The sequence below is a fragment of the Podarcis gaigeae genome (assembly GCF_964106915.1).
Source record: "Podarcis gaigeae genome assembly, chromosome: 3".
NCBI classification, from domain to species: Eukaryota; Metazoa; Chordata; class Lepidosauria; order Squamata; family Lacertidae; genus Podarcis; species Podarcis gaigeae.
In genome coordinates, this window is record NC_139680.1 from 93,190,349 (window position 1) to 93,205,728 (window position 15,380).

Below are 15,380 nucleotides of genomic sequence, written 5' to 3' on the forward strand. Positions count from 1 at the left end.
TTGCAGCTCCCAGAAGTTTGGGAAAAGTTGACCTAGGCCAGAGGAGATGCCTTCAAGATATTGCTGAACTACATCTCCCATCATGTTGCCTGGGGCAGATGGGAGTTTGAACCCATCAATACCTGGCATCATGTTTTCTACCTCTGGCCTAGGCCAAGGTCCTGCTCAAGGCCTCACTCCTCCCCTCCAGCACCCAATGAACCTCTGTGAACAATAAGGCGGGCGCCCCAGCTGTGAATAATTGTTGCTGCAGCCTCAAACATTAGAACCCCGGGCAATGAGACAAACAAACAGCTTGTTTCATTTGATATCTTAGTTTCCTTTACGCACTTATTGAGTGGCGGCCTCCACGCGATAACCCCCTGGCTTAATTGCCCTTTAAACTGGTTTTATTGCTTTAGTGCATCTTATAAAAATTAGCTTCTAAACACAAGCAGCAGCAGACAATAAAAAGGGGAGACCTGCCAATCGTTGCTTGCTAATCCTGCCAAGACCCTTCTCGCAAGCGCAGAGAACGCTTCTCCGCCATGGGTCGCTACACAGGACGGAGCAGCCGGCTTTTCTTCATGTGCATTGTGACTTTTATGCTTTTTGTGGGCGAAATGGTGGTGGGCTACATAGGTAACTCCCTCTCTCTCACGTCGGACGCTTTTGCTGTCCTGTCTCACCTGATCTCTATGATCGTCGGCTTGCTGGGCGTAAGAGTCAGCCGCATTCGGTGGCACAAGAATGGCACCTTCGGCTTCCCACGGGCCGATGTGGTGGGTGCATTTGGCAACTCTGTCTTTGCCACGGCCCTCATGTTCAGCATCCTGATCGAAGCCCTGAAGAGGTTCCTCAACCCACAGAAGACGGAAAATGCGCTGTTTGTCCTAATTGCTGGACTTGTAGGGCTGTTCTTCAACGCGGTCAATTATGTCGTCTTTCTGGACTGTTGTTACTGCCGTGACTCTGTTGACCAAGACATGGAAACAGGTAAGGAATTTTTAAAAATCACTACCTTGTCCATAACTAATACTTCTAGACATAGGTTGACACGTTATTAAGGGGTGATTTTTTTGGGGGGGGGTTGCTCCTTGATGCAGACACTAAACTTTTAAATAGTTCGATATGTGGCATGATCAAAAGCAATCATGTGTTGGCCTTTTTTTAAATAACAAAAAATTATTACAATGCATCACAAGCCACAAGCTTTTGGCAAGTTACTGAGAACTTACCAGTGTGGCATTTCCCCTTATCAAAACACAACTCAGTTACATTTGGAAGCAACCCTAACTACTTCTATTGGAAATATAACTTTGAGGCTATGGATATTTTCCATTAGCTTTGATGAAATCATGGCTATTCAGCTGAGTCTATACTCTTAGAGGTAGAATGACTGGTAATTTAAAACTAGACGAATTCTATTGCTTTTTGGTTAGTCTGAGCCTTTCCCAGAATATTAAATCAGTATGCTTTCCATTAATATTTTTCTTAGGCTACTCAATTAGAGAAGGTCCAGTGATAACACCCTTTCCTGATTTAGGTGAGTCTTGAAAATGCCTTATTCCATATGTACAGAAGTAGGTACAACATATACTATTCTATATGTATGCATTGGCACTAAGAATGTGTGTGAGAGTGACTGTGCGATCAGGGCTACATTGCTGATTTGTTGTTGCTGCTACTGCCTATTTGCGTTATGAGAAAGAGAAGCGTCATCTCACTGTTCCTTGAAATTAAGTAATCTACACTGCTGGCTGAATTCTGTCAAGAGAATAGTAGAAGTCTGGGGAAAGGCCAAACGGTAGAAATGGAAATATGAACCCCCTAAGCGTCTTTAAAAACAAATAAATCAGCATCTGCTTAAATCATCAGGAGCTTTATGGCACATTACGTAAGTAAGTTCTGGGTCCAGAATTAAGAAGCTGCACTATAATAGGCAACATTGCACTGCACTGCCAATAGGGGTCACATTTGTTCTTGCTTTAAAAAGCTACACACATTTCATTGGATATAACTAGTTTGTACCAATATATTATGTCAAAGGTATATGATTTCTGATTTTAATTATTGTTATGAGCCACCTCTTCTGACGGCTGGGCAAGTTGCAAATGTGTTACACAATTAAAATAAAATAAAAGGTTGAAAGTTGTGTGTCGACTCTTTTTTCTCATTAGGATCTTGGGGAGAACACATAATCACTCCACTGTTATTTTCTTGGTCAACCAAGTTTGATATTATTTATGTATTAAATGTATGCCCCACCCTTCCTCCCAAAGGCAAACATTTCGGCAATAACAAATACAATTAAAAATGAGATAAAGCAAATTTAAGAGCAAATTCTGTGTCTGGATAGGCTTGCTGAAACAGAAAAGTTTTCATCAGGTGTCTAAAGGAGCACAGTGACTGGGCCTGCTAAATCTCTTTCTCTCTCTCTCTTTTGATGGAAATTGTGTGAGTCACCAATGCCCTAATACTAAAGCAGAGCATTTGAAAAGTCAGTTGTCATGTCATGCTCTACCAGGACATGGGTGACCGGCTTGATGTTCTCCAGATCCTGTTGGCCAACAGCTCTTATCCCTGCTGACCAGTGGTCCTGCTGGCTGCAGCTGATGGGAGTTGGAGACCAACAACACCTGGGATGGCTATCCCTGGACTAGGCTAACATTTAGGTGTCAGAGATAAATGTTTGTCTAAACATGAACATCTGTAGTCACTATTCTGGCCAAATAAACTTGTAGAATTGGGAGGTGTGGGAAGCAGTGGTGGCAGATCCAGTAAATTCCCTGCCCTTTCAGCTTGAGTGGTTTCTGGAGCGTATTCATGGACCTATAGTATCTTCCCACAGTGCAGGAGCAATGGAAACCGAATGTAGAGGACACATTCCAAGCTATGCAATCCACATCTCATCACACTCTGCCCTTAGTGATAACTGTGCAGCCTGTTGACGTCAATGGACAAGCCAATTATTGCTTTCTAGCAATTAATAATCTGGTTGTTGTATAAATGACTATTAGCCAGCTTTGCACTTTGGCCACAATTATTAAGAATCCTTCAGAGGTAACCTAGAAACAACATGCCATCTTACACAGTTACTCCTTTTGAACAGACTTGGAGCCAAATCACACATTCTTTTAGGTGGATATTTTTTTTAAATGTGCCCCTCAAAATGCCAAGTGGGAATCTGGCAAACAGGTGTTCAAATGCATATCTCATACAGGTACGCTTCGCAGGATTGGCTATAGCTCCTTCTTGAATATGCAAAGTTATTGTTCCCTGAGATCGTACAGGGAGCACAATTAACAGTGCTGGTGCTCACCTTCAAAGTCCTTCAGGGATGGAATCCAGATACCTGCAGGAACACCTTCTCTCATATCAACCTGCTTATAAAGTGAGGCAATCTTTTGAGGATATCATCCAGATGCCCTACCTGAGGTAAGGCAGGTAGGACTAGAATGGAGATCTCCTTAGTATAGCAGTGGCACCGCTTGTCAAATTCCGTCAACAAGGAAGTTTGCCTGGTGTTCACAGTATTATCCTTTCAGTGTTGAGTGAAGATGCTTCCCCTCCCTGCACTATTATAACTTTTATTATTATTACTTTGGATTTGGATCACATCCACACCATGCATTTAAATCTCTCATTCCACAATGGCTCCTTCCAAATATCCTGGGAACTCTGGTTTGTTACGTGTGCTAACCTCAAAGACCTACAATTTTCAGCACCCCAAGCAAACTATAGTTGCCAGGATTCTCCATGACTGTTAAAGTGCTGTAGGAGTGCCTTAAATGTAGGGTGTGCATGTGACCTCTCTGTTCTTATTCTACCTAATTTTGCAGTTATCCTTTGAAATTCGCACTTCTCTGAATTTTGCAGTGCAATTCTCCGACTGAGAATATGCACACCAAAAAGTGTGCATTAGGTAAAAGTGCACACAAAAATGTGTCTGTAAGAAAATAATGTAAAAAGGGCATTCTGTGAGGAGAAACTGCTGGAAAAAAAATATGTACGTTAGATAAAACTGCATGCAAAAATGTCTATATTAGGAGAAGCATACATGAAAGGCTATAGCTCAGTGATGAAGTATCTGTTTTGGATGTAGAAGTTTCCCTGGTCCAATCCCCAGAGTCTCCACGTAGGACTGAAATCTGTCTGAAATCCTTGTGAGCCAGCACTATTCAGTGTAGATTATGCAGAGCTAGCTGGATCAATGGTCTGGATTCATTATATAGCAGCTTCTTAAGTTCCTATGAAAATGTATATGAATTTTTGTCAGGAATGAATGAATGAATTTATTACGGTCATAGACCAGAAAAAACAACAACGATAGTTTACAAGGGGAGTAATGGTGTCAATTAAAAATTGTAAAATTATACATAAAAGCAATACACATATGCGCACACACACACACACACACGCACAGGATCTTTAGAAACTTCACAAACTGATGTGGACATAGTCAATCTGAACATAAGACAGGAAAAACACGGAGAAACCAAAATAGACCAATATGTCCATAAATCCTAAATACAATCCTGGGAGGCAGGATAGTTATATTAGACAGAGACTCATCCAAGGCGACACAATCTTTATGTCACAACCAAATTCCAGCCACTGTCTCGTGCTACCTTTATTTTCGTCAGTGGCTTTCTCCACAAGGAGTCTGAAACTCAACTGGTTCATTGAGGATGGAGAAGTCCCTGTGCTAGGTTTGTAATTCTTGACATCGGCTTCCCCATAACCAATCAGGTGCAGGCAGTTATGGCCTGACATCATTAAGAGGGTTGAGATCTAGAAAATTCAGTAGTTACGAACCCACTGAATGGCTAAGCATGAGAACAAAAAGACAGCTATGGTCTGCCACAAACTGGTCTGCAGAACATAAGAAAACAGGAAGTGTCCTGTTGGATCAAACCAAAGGACTATTTAGCAGTTTGTTCTCACAGTAACCCACAAGCAGGACCTGGGTGCAATATGATCCTAAGCAACTGGGATGCACAGAGGTAAGATATAGCCATCATGGCTAGTAGTCGTGTTGCCCCAGTTTAATCCTTGCACACATAATTAATAATGTGACTGGAGGTTTAAGCAACAGTAAAGAGGGTAAACGATGCTAAAACTATGCTACTCACAGAACGAGGTTTTTTTTTAACCTTAATGTTAGTGTCACAATTTCAGTTAGATCTGCTTGATATTTCAACTGTTATTTGAATAAATGGGAACTGCAAATGCTATTCAGATAAAATATTATTCTTTCCTCGACAGAACTTGGCAAGCCAATTTGGGATATTAAACACAACCGCAATCATATTCTTGTCTGCTGCAATTTGATAAGGCAGTGTCATTTACAGCATCCACTTACAACTTGGCAGTAAAACACTATTGCCACTATCCAATCTGGCAGCATTGGCGGGCATCAATTCAGTTGGGGAACAGAAAAGAAAGAATCCCACCTTCTGATGGTAAGAGCTGTTCCACAGTGGAACAGACTCTCTTGGAACATGGTGGGTTCTTCTTCAATAGAGGAATTTAAGCAGAGGTGGCCATCGGCCATGGATGCTTTGGTTGAGATTCCTGCATTGCAGGGGGTTGGACTAGATGACCCTCATGGTCCCTTGCAACTCTATAATTCTATGACACATGCAGGATATAGTGAAGATATAGCATATCTTCTTCACCAACAAGCAGCAGTGCCATTTTTCTTCTCTCAGGAGAAAATGATACTTCTTTTGTGCATGGTGGTGGGGAACAGATGCTGTTTCATTGGTTTTTGAGGATGAGAATATCATATAATGGATGAATTTTGTAACAGGCAAATAAGTGCTTAAGGTGTATGACTTGGACAATACAGAAAATGCTGCATCTTTTTGTTGTTGATTTGTAAGCTTTTAGTGAAAAGAGCTATACCGTTGCTTGTGATTTCAATTAGTTCCAGATTTTTTTCATGTTGTCTAATCTTATGCCCATTGGACCATAATATTCCTTGACGCTGGGTTTCCTCCCATCCTGGAATGTTTAATATTGGTGATTCACTGAATTTCAAAAGAGGTTATTCAATGGCAACATTAATTCCAATAATTCCAAATTAATTTAAGCTGATAACATTTCAAAACATGTCATCCGCTTAAATTAATTTGGAATTATTGATGACGATCCATTTGCAGATTTGCACCATGCATTTAAAGTATATTAGTTTCTCCCAAAGAATCCTGAAAACTGTAGCTTCTCCTTCACAGAGCTACAATTCCCAGTGCTCTTAACAAACTACAGTTCCCAGGATTCTTTGGGGGAAGCCAGGTCTTTAAATGTGCACTGATTGTAGCAGCATTGGATTCATGTAATAATAATGATGTTGTTGATGATGATGATAATAAATTTTATTTATACCCTGTCCTCCTCGGCCAGGACTGGGCTCAGGGCAGCTAACACCAAATATATGATACATTAAAAACACAATCAAACAATGAATTAAAATACAGCTTAAAATTAAAATCAGGATGAAATTAAATGGCAGCCCACGAATGATAAGATAATCTTATCTAAAATACAGACTAGTCTTCAGATTTGATTCCAGCTTGTATAAGAGACAGTGAAACTGAAAAGGGCATATTGGTAATATTGTAAGTATCTGCTTTTTAAAAGGATCTTGAGCTTGAAGGAAGCAGAACATAAAAAATCCTGGGGCTTAAATGTATTCTGGAGATGCTTATATGGGTTTTAATGAGAATATACATAAGACAACACAATTATGTTGAAAAACAAGCTTTTGGGCTGGGCGAACCTGCGCTTAAACTTCTTATCCTCCATTGCTCTTTCCAAGATTATTTTATGGCCATTTTGGCTCTGGGCTCAAACGGGGCAGGGGACTCCATAAATATTGGTCAATAATTTAAGATATGATGAGCATTTGCAAATAACAGGGAGATTATAGGATCGTCAGCTCTTTATGATAAAGACGAGTTCGCACCCATAGCTGCAAAACATGGTCGTGAACGGGGAAAACCGATACACCCTAACGTGTGTGTGGCAGCGTCCTAAATGATCCCCAGGAGCGGCAGGTGAAACCTACACCTGTCCAACATCTTCCCTGTTTAAAGGTAAAGGAGGCAGAGATGCTGAGATGGCTCTTGTACCTTGGCCGGGTGCACGGCAAGCGCGTGGGCGGGGCGGCGAGTTGGCAACCGGCGCTTTTCCCCCTTTATCCTTTAGCGCTGATGGATAAGAAATTGCGGACGGCGGCAAATCTCGCCGGGCGCTGTCGGTGCAGAAGGGCGTCGGTGCCGCCCCTGCCGCGCCTCTATAAAAGCAAAGTGCAGAGTCACCAGCCGCGGCAGGGCGCGCAAAGCACTTGTTGCCAGGCGGCGGAGAGGGCCAGCAGCGCCGCGCCTTCGCCTATCTGCCCGCCGGTCCAAAGGCTCAGCCAGCCCGACGGAGGGGGCGACGGCGAAGCAGCAAGCCAGCCCGGAGGCTCGCTCGGGGGCTGGAACCCAGGAAGCCCCTCGAGGGCTTCAGGAGTAGGGGCGCCCACCCGGCAGCGCCCTCCTCTCCAAGCGCGCCGCTTCCCGCTTCGCCATGGGGCGCTACACGGGCCAGACGTGCCGCCTGATCTTCATGCTGGTGTTGACGGCGGGCTTCTTCGTGGCCGAGATGGTGTCGGGCTACGTGGGCAACTCCATCGCGCTGGTGTCCGACTCCTTCAACATGCTCTCCGACCTGATCGCGCTCTGCGTGGGCCTCTCCACCGGGCGCATCTCCCGCCGCCGCCGGCGCCGCAGCCCCGACGCCTCCTTCGGCTACGGCCGCGCCGAGGTGGTGGGCGCCCTCTGCAACGCCGTCTTCCTGGCCGCGCTCTCCTTCACCATCCTCGTGGAGGCCCTGCAGCGCCTGGCCAGCCCCCAGGCCATCCGCGACGCCGAGCTCATCCTCATCGTGGGCGCGCTCGGCCTCGCCGTCAACCTCGTGGGGCTCCTCGTCTTCCAGGACTGGGCCTCCTGCTGGCCCGCCTGCCTCCGACGCGGCCCGTCGGCCAAGGCCACGCCAGAGCCCAGCTTCGACGGAGACCCCGAGCACGGCGCCGCCGCGGCCCCCGAGGGCGCCCTGCCAGCGGCCCTCGACCTTGACCTGGAGTCTTGCAGTGTGGACGGAGCAGGTGCCTCTCGGTTTCCTCCTTCACTGATCCCTCGCCTCCTTTCCTCTCTTCACCACTTTCTCTTTCTTTCTTTCTTTCTTTCTTTCTTTCTTTCTTTCTTTCTTTCTTTCTCGCTTTGTTCCTATTTCCCCCATATTCTCTTCTTTGGGGGCAGATTTTTTCCATCAGTTTTCTTTGCATCAGTATAATTCGTTTCCCACCCACCTCCTTTCCTTAACTTGTACATTTCCCCACACTTATAATTATAATTCTTCTATTTATATTATGATGAATAAATATATTTATCCAGCTCTATATGCTTTCTTCCCTCTTGTTTTTCACTGCCATCCCATCACATCCCCCACTCTTGTATTAGTACTTTTTTGCTTTATTTATATTACATTTATACCTCACCTTTTCTCTGGGGAGTGGTATGCACTTCTCCTCGTCTCCATTTTGTCCTCACAACAACCCTGTGGGGTAGGTTAGGCTAAGAGACAGGGAACCAAGATCCTCCAGTGAGCTTTTTGGCCGAGTGGGCGTTTCAAAGCCCATCATGCCAACCACCACACTGGCTCTCTTTCGTTTTAAATCCTCCCTAAAATTATCTAATCCTCAGCTTTCCCTATTCTTACTTTTCTCTTTCCAACCTCTCTTTCCTTCACCTCCATCTAGTCTCTAGGTGATATGAACACAGGCCAAATACAAAAAAATATGTGCAGATTTTACTGCCAGTTAAAAGTGGGTATAGTTAAATAACTTCTAATGTTATACTGACTTTTAGGTAGATTAGATGAGGCAGATTTTCCATGCCATCATCAGCTTTCTGGTTTGTTATTTTTCTCTCCACACTTTTCTCTCTCCTTTTTTTTACACCTTCCCCCTTCTTTTCTATTCCTTCCTGTTCCCTTATTGCATGTTTATTTGCCCTCCTTTCATTTTTTGTATCCTTCCCTGGCAATATTTTCTCTCTGTGTTAGTTTCTTTTTCTTCAACTACTTTTTTGGGGGGTTGGGGTATTTGGTTTTTGCACTTTGTCCTTTTGCTCATAAAATAATTCCCCCCCCCCCTTTTGCTGACCAAAAAAAATGTGTGGGAGTTTGCAGAGCTTTTAAACACAAATAAATAACCGAAATTTATATGTATTGGAGTTTGTTTACTTTCCGTGTTTCCATGAAATTATTCCAGTTATGATTGCACGTGTGTTGTCTGCATGCAGGCGTGGGAGGGTCATTGCTAAAACGTCTGGTACCGTTTAAGATTTAAGTTGGTTTTGAAAAGATTGGTGTTTTTTCTGTTTGTAGAACTTATACACAACACAGCGTTTCTTCTTTGAATGCAGGTGACACCATAAATACCCAGAATAAGCCTGAAGATGAAGTGATACAGAAAAAAGAGAAAAAATCCGAAGCTTTGAATATCAGAGGTAATACAAGATTAAACTTATCCAGTTTTGGGGGATCCTCTTTATTGGTGACCTGTTCTGGTTTATTCCCACCGTTTCTAAATACATTTATAGCACAAGATCAGTGGCATAGGAAGGAGGGACGGAGGGGGCGGTCCACTCCAGGTGCCACTCTGGGAGGGGTGACAAGATGGCCCCTGCATCTCCCCAGCTGTAGAGCGGCCGAGGGTGCCCACAGTCCGTATGGGTGCTGCCACTCTCGTGTGCCGTCTGTACGGGCATCCGTATGGGCTGGCCTCTCTCGCGTGCGGCGGTCATACAGGCTGCCTCTCGCACGGCGACCGTATGGGCTGTACAGTCTGTACTGGCTGCGCCACTGTACAAGATATCAATAAATCATATTGAATCCAACAAGTTATTAAATTACAGACCAAATAAAAAGAATACAGATAAGACTATAGCTGCTCAGATGCAGCCAAGTTGACTCCTGGAAGGCCAAGTTTAGAATGCTTTACACATGATGATGTCCATGTATCTGACGCATTAACAATATCAAATGATCCAGCTTTCGGCTTGTGGTCGAAGAGCTTAGGGACGCTCCACATTTTATTTTTTACTTACACAGGCATAGGAGAACATAAGTGTGTGAAGATCATGTGCCCATGTGCTTTACTGCATGTCTTCTTCTTTGGCGATAACCCATAGCCAAGTAAAATTGTCTTTGCCATGAATATGGTCTTAACAGTGTGTCCATAAGTGACTGTGGAGGCCAATTCTGGGTCAATGGGAAGCCACAATAGATGGTGGTTTCTCACTATGTGTACATGTGGCAAAATGGAATCATTGCAGTCTTCACACTTTTTCACTTGCATCGCTGAGGACCCATCTAAGTAAAATTTCACTTGTAATGTCCTCTATAGTTTGCTCTTCCATTATTAAAGTTAATGCTTTGAATCTAATACCAGTGCTCACGTGAATGTAGTCATTCTGTGACAACATTAGGAATTATGGGTCTAGGTCACATGTGAAAGCGGAACCTTGATTTTAATATTGTCCTATTTATTAAAAGTTAGTTCAAAAGCAAGTTTTGACCGAGCTCTGGTTGACATCTACTGCCTTTGAACCACCCAAAATCTGATCATGAAAGCAAATGTTTCTCCTGTCCTTTATTTCAGGTGTTCTTTTGCATGTGATGGGGGATGCTCTTGGCTCAGTTATCGTTGTAGTGGCTGCTTCCATATTCTATGCACTTCCTCTGGACGAGAACACCCCATGCAACTGGGAGTGCTACATTGATCCAAGCCTGACCATAATTATGGTGATCATCATACTCTCGTCAGCCTTCCCGCTTATCAAGGAGACGGCAACGATCTTACTGCAGATGGTTCCCAAGAGTGTTAATATGCAGTTGCTGAGTAAGTTGCACTTTACTGCCGAAGCACTTAAAAAGCCAGTGTTATTCCTGGAATTACATTTCTGGATTATGCTCTACATTCTCAGGAGCTTTGAGAAACTGACTCACATGGTGGTTTCTTAGCAACATGACTCAAATCTTGGTGGATTAGTGAAAGCATGCATTTCGAGAACACAGTACTCATGCAAATCAGCAGGCGTTGAGCTGCTGTTCCCTGAAATCACTGCATACATCTATAGATGTAAGAAGGTAGAAGGATAACGGTTAAGTGCCCAGAGGGCATTGTTAGTTGGGCAGTATAAAAATAAATCTTTTGTCTTATGCACACACTCAGACCATGTGAAGGTTTGGGGGCTTTTTTTGCTTTTGAATTTAAACTTGTGCAGAAACTTTCCAAGTCTCCAAGACATATCCCCCCCCCCCGAGTTATGCCATCCCATGGGGATAGCTTTCCAGCCTGGGGGGTGGGGGTGGGAACCTGATGTTGCCATTTGTATGTTTTAAACCTCATGCAAGGCATAAATACCCAGCGCTGGGTTCCCTAAAATTATGCTGGTACCTAATCCATACAGATACTTGCCATTTAGCAGGGTCTGTTTTTAGTACCTCACATTTGATTCAATCAGCTAATGTTTCCAGAACTTGTGCTCCACTTCACTGTTTTCCTATCGTGTGTGGTGCTGTGCTGATGCCCCTGCAGCCCAGGAAGACTCTAGGCATAGTTTAGCATGGTCCAGTTGTTCTGCTTCTTCCAGGAATGTTTTGGATCTGGCCATGAACCCTCCCGTAAAATGTATTTGTCCTGGAAGGTTCTCTGCTTTTGCAGTGTGCTGCTGAACAGTGTTTCTGATCAAATCACTGCTGCCAGTAGACCCTTCATGAAATCTCATTGAGTTTATTTTCTGCTTGCTTTTATTGTCCTCCCTCCCCACCAAACAGCAAACAAGCTTCTTGAAGTGCCAGGCATTACAAGCATTCATGAGGTGCACGTCTGGGAGATGGTCAGTGGGAAGAACATTGCCACCCTCCACGTCAAATGCCACACCAGTTCCGATTACCAAGACGCTTCGCAGAAGATGAGGGAGTTGTTCCACGAAGCGGGGGTCCACTCAGTCACCATCCAGCCAGAGTACACCGACCAGAAGAACCCCGAAGTCCTGTGCAGCACTCCGTGCATCTCCAGAGCTTGCGACCCGCAGCTGTGCTGCAGCCAGCAGGAAGCGGCCCTGGCTGAGGTCAACGGCTACAACGAGAAGAAGAGCAGCCTGTCTCCCTCGCTGCACAAAGTCTTCCACAGGAAAGACGTGGTGGAGATTCCCAATGAACCCACGTGGGCCGAGGAGCCCGTCAAAAAGCACAGCTGCTCAAAGGACAGTTACAAAGAAGCAGGCGATGACAAGCCCTATATAAGCAGCACACAATTCTAGGCAGCTTGGGCTCGCGCTTGGTGACTGCTGTTCATCTAGGGCAAAGTTATCCGTGGCAATGCCCCCTTGGCTAAAAAGCTGCTGGCAAGCACTTGCCACAGGCCTGGGGAGTGGCGTTTGACAGCTGGGTGTCCAATGCGTAGCATAAGAGGGCATCTAGAGCAGGTGTTCTTGGCTTGTATCTAAAGGTCTAGCTGTGCAGGTAGAAGGCCCTTCTATCCATGCAGCCACTGGTACCTTCAGCCCTGCAATGCTGAAATGAGGGACATCCCAGGAAACAGAAGTGCCTTTTAGCCATCCCTTGTCTTCAAGGAGTGTTTCTGGCATTTGCCAAATATGCCCAGTGCCATTTTGACACTTAATTCCTTTTCCTCCAGGGGTAAATACCTTACGGCTGAGCACACTGGTTTTTTAACTCTGCCTTTACCGAAATGTGGTGCTCGTTGCAGGTCTTCTTAGTTCCCTTTGATTGGGCTGCCCCAGAGCACCATTATGAAGGAATGAGAGTAGGTGGTAGTTTCATTAGTCTTGTTTTCAAATGCCTCTTGTTTACTTGAAATTAGAAGTGGGATTTCTGGAAAAGTGGGGTGGAGGGCACCAAGTGGGGGAAAGGCTGGCCTAAGGGATTGTTAGGCAGGTTTACCTGAACGCTGGCAATGAACTATGGTTATAATTCACCAAAGTATTGCTGCTCTGTATTATCAGTTGAAAGCACCGTTGAAACAAATGATTATCTCTCCTGCCTGTGTATTTTCCTGCCATTTCAGTGAATGAATGTATGGATTTTTGTAGCATGAGTTGAGACTGTTGTGTTTTAGTATGTGTCCATCTGTAATATTGATTTGATTTTTTTGTATACAGGTTATATATTTATATTCCCCCCAATCATATCTTAAATAGCATAACTTCTTAACTGTACTCTGCATATTTCCAAAATAACAAACATATTTTGTTTGAGGGGTGATGGTCAGTGTCGTTCCTATTTCCAAAATGTCCGCCGCAAATAAACATGTAATATATCTTACTTGGAAATATAGATCATGTTCCTATTCATTTTTTCCCCTTTAAGAAATGGGCACCTCTTGCAAATGTGTCTGTGTGCAAGTGAGAGGTTTCACCAGCTTCAAATATCCATGTCAGTGAGTTAACACCAGGGAATATAGAAATCGTCAGGATACATGTTTGCCAAAGAATGTCTGTGGCAGCTTGATACAATCCATCCAAGACAACTCTCAGGAGAAGCAAGGGTTTTGACTATTATACTGCTCTAACTTTTGCAGATCAGGAAGAGTTGTCGAGATTCCCCCCTTGCCAAAAAAAATCTAATTTGTTGTACCTTCCTATAGTTTCTATAAACATGCAATTGCATGTGCTGCTTTGCTCCTAGAGCGGCTCCTAGCACTTGACCTGTTGTTGTTTTCACCCATGGGTTTTTGTTCTGCAAAACCATTGTCCAAGTCTTATTTTTCAAAACACGATATACTGGTCAGCCCTGGGCCTGTCCTCAGGTTCAGTTCCTGGCATCTCCAAGTAGGACTTGGGAAAGCTTCTTGTCTCTAACCTTAGAGAGCCTTACCAGTCAATACTGAGGTGGATAGACCAATGGTCTGTTTGGAATAAGGCAGTTTCCTGTGTTCCACTTCCTACTCATCGTCTCAAAATTTTCTTCAGCTTTGAAAGAAGTGGGTGGATTGTCCATCCTCATTTATAGATTGTTTTGATCCATGACCTCTTATTTTTTGCTTTAAGCACATTCCTGCCTATGTAAGGATTTCATTCTGACGTGATGGAAGCCATCCCGCAATGAAGAAAGCCACAGGGTCATTGCTATACATTTACAAATGTGTACTATAAATTATAATAGAACATTGTCCCCCCCCCAGGGGGGATTCTAAGTGAACTGGCCAGCTTCCTGGTATGATAAAAATTCGCAATAAAGCCCTCTAAACTCTAAATTTTGCCACATCCTGAAATTTTCACACAAATATTGGGTAGCACATTCCAGTAAGATTTAGTTCTCTTTGCGGGCTTTGGTATGGCCATGATACCTTATGATTATGATGAGGTGACTGAGTCCTTGATTCTTAATGTTGAGATGCATGGATTGAAAGCTGCATGAATCTTAACCAAAGTATTCTAAAGATTTCTATAGTTTGTGCCAAATATGGCCTCAATCCAAGCACTTCATTTGGGGATGGTTGCTGACATTAAAAAAAAACGATATTCACAGGTAATGAACTGCCAAAAAAAGTGGTTGTGTATCATCTTTTGAATGTGCTCTCTTCACTGTATGAAGGTTTATGTTATAACTTCTTGTGAAGTTACCTCCTGCCTGTATAATAAGTGGACTCTCTGGAATATAATTCTGTTTGGAATAATAATGTTTTACCTGACACATCTAATTCTGCATCTAATTAAAAACCTTGGCTTGTATATATGCTTTTGTGAACAAAACACTGGTGCAAACTTTCTCCACATGACTTGTGAATTTTATATGTTGAAGAAGAAAAAGTTGGATGCTGTAAATAAAGTGTTTTTTTTAAGTAAACACCTTGTGTCTACGAAAAATAAAATCTTTCAAGGCCTTATTCTCGCTAGATATTTTGTGCTTGGGTACATATATGGAAGTACAAATACAATGTCAGGTAAAATTTAGTGTCTGTGCCAAAGGGATTCTGCCCTTACCTAGTATTTTAAGGGAATATGCCGCAATTTTCATGTGTATCAACATTATAAGAGGCATGCATATTTTGGACTATTTGGCAAATGGTGTCTTAGTGCTGTCGTAAGTTTGGAAGGGCGAGATAACAATTGCCTGGTGTTTGAAGCTGAGCACAGCCACAGTTCATACACACCCTGTGATCTCCTGAGAAATGCTGCTGTATGGTGCATTTCCTGCAAACATGTTTCTATCCAATTTGAAAATTTAAGCAATAACCGCTTGCCATGGCACTGGGAATGTGATGTGTGGAGGATATGGGGAGGGGGCTAAGCTGGGTGGGAATGGGTTTGGAGCATTACTAG

At 43.6% G+C, this 15,380-nt stretch overlaps 1 protein-coding gene across 2 annotated transcripts; it reads left to right on the forward strand.

Annotated features, from left to right (window-relative positions):
• Nucleotides 1-440: 440 nt before the first annotated feature.
• On the forward strand, nucleotides 441-14,904 carry SLC30A10 (solute carrier family 30 member 10). Of its 2 annotated transcripts, XM_083733630.1 has the most exons (5): nucleotides 441-975; nucleotides 1,478-1,525; nucleotides 9,453-9,536; nucleotides 10,691-10,930; nucleotides 11,869-14,904. In XM_083733630.1, the coding sequence occupies exons 1-5, from the start codon at nucleotides 528-530 to the stop codon at nucleotides 12,354-12,356; spliced, it is 1,308 nt and encodes a 435-aa protein (XP_083589756.1). In that variant the 5' UTR covers nucleotides 441-527; the 3' UTR covers nucleotides 12,357-14,904. The 2 variants fall into 2 exon arrangements, with proteins under 2 accessions (XP_083589756.1, XP_083589757.1); XM_083733631.1 differs by lacking the exons at nucleotides 441-975; nucleotides 1,478-1,525 and adding an exon at nucleotides 7,071-8,131.
• Nucleotides 14,905-15,380: the final 476 nt, after the last annotated feature.

Excerpts from the sequence above, each read along its gene's own strand:
- SLC30A10 (XM_083733631.1), top strand. The coding sequence starts at position 7,555 with ATGGGGCGCTACACGGGCCAGACGTGCCGCCTGATCTTCATGCTGGTG. Across the intron at positions 9,537-10,690 it reads CGAAGCTTTGAATATCAGAG|GTGTTCTTTTGCATGTGATG; the intron begins GTAATACAAGAT and ends CCTTTATTTCAG. Across the intron at positions 10,931-11,868 it reads TGTTAATATGCAGTTGCTGA|CAAACAAGCTTCTTGAAGTG; the intron begins GTAAGTTGCACT and ends CCCACCAAACAG.